Here is a 6,175-nt window from a genome sequence, read left to right as displayed (position 1 = left end):
AGCATTTACAATACAAAATGCTATCAGTATTTTTTCTTTGAAGAACTATTTTCTGTTTTGGCCTCTGCCCAGTGCAGTCTGTCATCGTAAGGACTACCGATATTCCCGTTTCGTCATGTTAGCACTGGAAAGGCAAGACCTTGGGGGTGAGTGAGTAGCTCGAGTGATAACTCTGCAAGACCCTGTTAGTTATTTAGGTACCATGCAACATTTATACCAGAGGAGAAAAAACTCTGTATCAGGTGGCATAACATCAAGATTCTTCTTTCTCTGCAGCATCTTAAAATTAAACCCTTAGGAATCAGGACCAGTGCACATTTGTGTAAGATGTTTAAGAAACTTGCCCTCAGCAGCATGTCCGGGGGAGAAAAAAAACCACAACAGCCCTGAAACAGGTCTAAATTTCCTGGATCTATGACCAAGAGCGACTTTATTATACATGACTCAGTCCATAAATCTGAAGTGTACATCTGCCCCGTGACAATTTTTATAGCGACTCACCAGAATGCCTCAGTGACACTTTATGCTCTGATCCAGGAGAAAGAACAAGCAGATGAACGGCCACATGCAAACGGGCTTCAGAAAGCCAGTCCTTACTTTTGACTTACGCTAGTGAATAGTTTTTGTTTGGTGTTTGATGTTGTTGCTGTTCTTTGGTAGATTTTTATTAGAGGTAGGCCCTACATAAAAAGAACATCATAGCACTATTGCTCTCTTAAGCATTTCAGTTTTAACATTACAAGTGTGAAAGAAATGTGAGCATATTTTGTGGATAATAATATAACTTTATTGTGTGTAGCCTTTTCCATATCAATTATTAGTTTTTTCCCATGTGAAATGAGAGTTAAAGTAGTGGTTATTTATTGTTAGAGAGACATACTGGGAAATAGAAAAAGCTGAAGAGAGTTTTCTTGTCTTTGTTTTGTTTTTCTTGGTCTGAAACTGGAAAATAGAAGAATCTGGGGAAAAAATATGGGAAAACTAGCATAGGTTGCTAAGACCACAAAAATATTTGGGGACTGGAGGCCGTGACACCGAGGAAGGGTGGGAGAAGGGCTAAGCAAACTCTCAGAAAGGAGGGGATTTCGCGTGGATGTTATCTTAAGGTATTTGCTTGGCAATTATATTCCTAGAATCACCTTCTGGGTGGCTATAACTCTTGATTTTTTCTGTTGTCTATCATTTTATTATGTAACATAGTAATTCTTTTATTTAGCACAAAGTCCATCTAGATTGGAGAATACATAGGTTCTAACTTTGTCCCTGACCATCAAAGTCATACCTCAGCTATTGGAAACAGCTGGAAGACCTACGCAGCGTACATTTAAAGTGGTTTATGAAGAATTATCCTATCTCGGTTTTTATTGAGTAGACTTGCAGAAGAAAAATAAATACTGTGAGTTTACAGGTCTGTTGCAGAATTGGATTTAGGACCACAATCAGAAGGATTAAAGAAAGATCCAAAGGTTCACTTAAAATAAAAATCACCAGAAAAAAAAGCCTATGGAAGAGCTCTTTCCCACAGGGGTCTAAGCACATGTTCTAATTCAGGGCTGCTGTCCTCAAAGCTTCTGGCCAGACTTCACTTCTCTCCTGGAGTTTCTGAACTCTTAAACCCCCCATCAGCTTCCACTCTCCTCCCATGGCACCTTCAATCTCCTCCCATGGCATCTTCAATAGTTGTTTGGGACATGTCAACTGGCCTCTCTGGGCAAGGTGCTTAGTAAAGGAGGCAAGTCTCTAGTGCTAATTAGAAAATGAGAATAGAAAAATATTCTTGGACTTGCTTTTGCATTCTAATTGTAAACATGTCAAAGGACTGACAATCTTAGAAGCTGAAGTGGAAATGAGCCTCTAAGTCAAAGTATAAAATCCTGCAGGAAAGATACAAAAATTTACAATGTCCATTACACCAGTCTGGTTAAATCTCATCATTTTTTGATACTCTGACTGGACTTTAGACAGAAAAGACAAATCGAAATGGTAGAACATAATTTAAGTGTGCCAGAGAGTCAGGAACCATGAGGCCTGAGATGCAAAGATAAATGTGTTTTCCTCTGGCCTTAAGGTATGAGGCAAGGGTGGGGTCACGCCTGACTGTGAGACAGGGATCCAAGCTGAAGCAAGACTCCAAGAAGTACCTACCAGAGAAACGTGATGATTCATTTATCATAGAAATCCCAAGTACAAAACTTCAAGCTATAAGAAGGATCAAATTATTTCATGTATATGATTCAATTTAAAAATCCTTAGCCCTCTTACATTATAGTAACTAGATTAGAATAGTAAAAAAATCAAATTACATTCATATGAAACTTTTATAAAAAGACATCAAATCCATTTTTATGAAATTTTATAGTATAATTATTTTCTAGTGGGTCTTTTCTTAGGTCACAGTATTTATAATTCCATTTACATTTGTGTAATTAAAAAAATTAAAAATACAAAAGGAAATCAATAGAAATCTAAATGTGCATTTGCAAAACTCCCTTCAGTTTCCAGGCCAGTAACACATGGTGATGTCGACTTGTCCCCCAGACATGGACGGCTACCAGAGATCCCTGTTTACGGAGCGTGCAGGCCTCGACTCATTAGGAATGCTTTTTGGTTTGGCTCACGTTGCAAGAAATTCTGGAGCATGTCCATGCCGTCCAGAGATCCCCCGGGTTTCAGGATTAGGTTTCTGTATTTCATTCCAACCTAATAAAATAAAACATCATGCCTAATAATTCATGGTTACAGCAATTTCCCAAATCTCTAGATGCAACAGAGAAAAGGATAGAGGGTGAAGAAAGAGAGACTAGGTTTACTCTGTCTAGATATTGTCTTTGACTACACTACAGTTTTATACTAGTTATTTATTTTGGTAGTTAAGAGATTTGGAGCCTAAAACTTCAGGTCATCTACACAGTCCTTTGTTACTGTCCTGTCTCTTTAGATTCTTAATAGTGAGCTGACAATACGTGCAAACTGATTCCAAGATAGAACGGAATACAGACAGTGTTTCTCTTGTGACCCCTTCTCAAATGGTATTTCAAAAGCTTTGTGGGACCAGCAGTTAGCGTAATGGCTATGTCGCTGGACCCCCATGTGGTTGACAGCGGTTCGTGTCCCGGACCCAGTGGCTTAAACTCATGCCGGGCGCATGTGCATGCCCAAGATCCTGAGAGGAGAATGGAGGAGAAGGGATTGCAAGGTGACCATCCCCCCTGGGGGGTGATTTCTCACTTTCTATCTCTGTCTGTCTGGCGAGCGCATGTGCCCTATAGCAAAAACCTCTCCAAAAAAAAAAAAAAAAAGCTCTGTCAAGTAAATGTTCGAGAAGGCTACCAACAGGACACCTGAGTACCTGGAAACAACTCATTTACTGACAAATGGCTTCAGCTGCTTTTATGGGGGGGGGGCCTCATAAAAAAAAACAAAAACAGAAAAGAAAGAAAAGAAAAAAGGCCATCTTCCCTATGCTTGGTGGGAGGGAGAACAACACCTGGTCCCCCAGGGCAGGGTAAGACATTTCTGTGGGCCCAGCACTGGGAATGAGGACCCTTGTAATGGTCTCTTTGGGGTGGAGGTTTGGAATTTTAAAACATATCACAGTTCCTCTGCCTTTATTTACATAAAGATGCCCGGGGGGTCTTTTCTCACTATCTCTGTCTCTCTCTGTCTTTCTGGCAAGCGCACACGTGCCCTAAAGCAAAAACCCTCCAAAAAAAAAAAAAAAAAAGCTCTGTCAAGTAAATGTTCGAGAAGGCTACCAACAGGACACCTGAGTACCTGGAAACAACTCATTTACTGACAAATGGCTTCAGCTGCTTTTATGGGGGGGGGGCCTCATAAAAAAAAACAAAAACAGAAAAGAAAGAAAAGAAAAAAGGCCATCTTCCCTATGCTTGGTGGGAGGGAGAACAACACCTGGTCCCCCAGGGCAGGGTAAGACATTTCTGTGGGCCCAGCACTGGGAATGAGGACCCTTGTAATGGTCTCTTTGGGGTGGAGGTTTGGAATTTTAAAACATATCACAGTTCCTCTGCCTTTATTTACATAAAGATGTGAGCAAATAAAATGAAAGAAAACAGCTGTTACTCAGAGTCAGCATTATTCAATATTTCTCTTCCCTCTCACTGTCCTTTTAGGGAAGCAAGGCAAAAACAATTCAATGAAGCATAATCCTAATTATGCACACAAATTAAACAGCTCACAGAGTAACACGTTTATATATTGAATACATTATATTCAATAAGACTAATTCATCTCTGAACGTTTTTATTTCTTCCATGACAGAGAAGAAAAGAAAGGCACCCACGGCTGGTCTCCATGTGCCATCCACACAGGCCTCGGTCCGCCAGGTTCACTGGTGCGCACATACAAGCACATGTATGGTGTGACCCTGGGTCACAAACCTGAGACTCTCATGTGGCTTCAGCAGCATGGGGCACCATATTACTGCTGTTCCACTGTGGCTGTCCTAATCATCTTTTTGAGTACAAGAAATCCTAGGGATTTACAGAGACTGAAATAATCTAACTTTTGACCTGTAAGAATATTCTACTTGACCCAACCATCAGAGATGAGTCTGGTTAAACTGGTAAGGAAAATAAAACATGGATGAAATCTATCAAGTTAGGTACAAAACTACATAATGTCCTAGTGAGTCATAAAATCAAAATTTGGGGAGTTAGCTGTTGGTTATGAAGATAAATAATTTGCGAGTAATCAATCATCTATAGGATAACATTTAACTTCATAGTCTGGATTTTACTCAGTAGCAAATCCGTACTAAAACAAAGTTACCTTCTCATAAACTCTAGGGTAGCACCAATAGAAACATAACCAGACACATTAATAACTTTAAATTTTCTACTAACCATATTTTTAAAAGTTTTTATGGGACCAGCAGATGGTGGAATATTTACATCACTGGATTCCCACTCTAATCAATTGTGGTTCAATTCTGGACCTGGTTGCTTAAAACTCATGTCAGGTGGGCGTGCATGCGTACCCATATCCTGACAGGAGAATGGAGGAGAAGGGATTATGGCATAGCCATTACCCATGTGGGGAGTGATTTCTCGCTCTCTGTCTCTGTCTCTGTGGCGAGTGCATGTACTCTATAGCAAAAAATCTATCAAAAAAAAAGAACTTTTGAAAAGGTAAAATTAATTTCAATATTTTAAACCATAGTATCCATTATCATTTCAACATGTATCAGTATTCAGATGATTGAGATTTTATTTCATAGTAAGTTCTCAAAACCCGATTTGTTTTCTCCATTTATGACACAACTGAATTCAGTTCTTCCTTTGTGCTAGCCTCATGTCAAGTGCTCAGAAGCCACATGTGACCACTGCATTTGACAGTCCTAGGCCATACAGTCTAAAATGAGAGCCTGTCAGATAGTCCGGGAGGGCTTGTCAGTCAGTCTTCTAGTATGACATCGAAAGACAAGAGGGCTGGCCCGGTAGCCTAATAGTTAAGGGATACGGATCATCCATGGCTGACGCAGGTTTGAGTTTGAGATCCACTGGCTAAAAACATATGCTGAGTGCATGTGTGTGTGTGCCCATCCTGAAAGGATGAAGAAATGGAGGAGACGGGATTGCAGTGTGGTATGCCCCCCTATAGGGAGTGCTCCCCCTACCTCTCAATCTGGCTCTCTGTCAAAAATAAAGGTGAAGAAAAGGCACAGAAGCAATCTTGTTGCCTTATTCACAAGTTTTGGATAAATTTTCTTTAAAAGAGAGAGACTGGACTCACTGATATAAAATGTCCTAAAAACTCTGGTGATCAGGGCTTGGAGCTAAATTCAATTTGCTTTAGGGGAAAAAAAAGGCCTTTTTTTTTTTTTTTTTGCTTGGTCTATAGCAATTCATTACCATTACTACAGCAGCAATCTAGAAACAAAAATGTAAATGATGGCTATTCATGGCATACTTCACTATTCTAAGAAAGAACAAATTGGGGACTAATAGTTAGCATAATGGCTATGTCGCTGGACTCCCATGTAGTCAACTGCGGTTCGCTTCTTGGACCCGGTGGCTTAAAACTCACGCCGGGTGCATGTGCGTGCATGGCCAAGATCCCAGGAGGAGAAGGGATTGCTGCGTGGCCATCCCCTGGGGGGCGTTCTATCTCTCTGTCTCTCTGTCTGGCAAGCACACGCGCCCTATAGCAAAAG

At 40.4% G+C, this 6,175-nt stretch overlaps 1 protein-coding gene across 1 annotated transcript in view; it reads right to left on the bottom strand.

Moving 5' to 3' along the window:
* Positions 1-390: 390 nt before the first annotated feature.
* NLN (neurolysin) overlaps positions 391-6,175 on the bottom strand; it is a gene marked incomplete at its 5' end in the record, with an annotated part of 74,394 nt that continues 68,609 nt past the window's right edge. Inside the window, 1 exon segment of the mRNA XM_006170923.2 lies at positions 391-2,700. Coding sequence (XP_006170985.2) covers positions 2,566-2,700 — 135 coding nt within the window.

Source organism: Tupaia chinensis, unplaced genomic scaffold (assembly GCF_000334495.1).
Source record: "Tupaia chinensis unplaced genomic scaffold, TupChi_1.0 Scaffold149178_1, whole genome shotgun sequence".
NCBI lineage: Eukaryota > Metazoa > Chordata > Mammalia > Scandentia > Tupaiidae > Tupaia > Tupaia belangeri.
The sequence above is the reverse complement of the archived record's forward strand: the minus strand, read 5'-3'. Positions and strand labels throughout refer to the sequence as shown.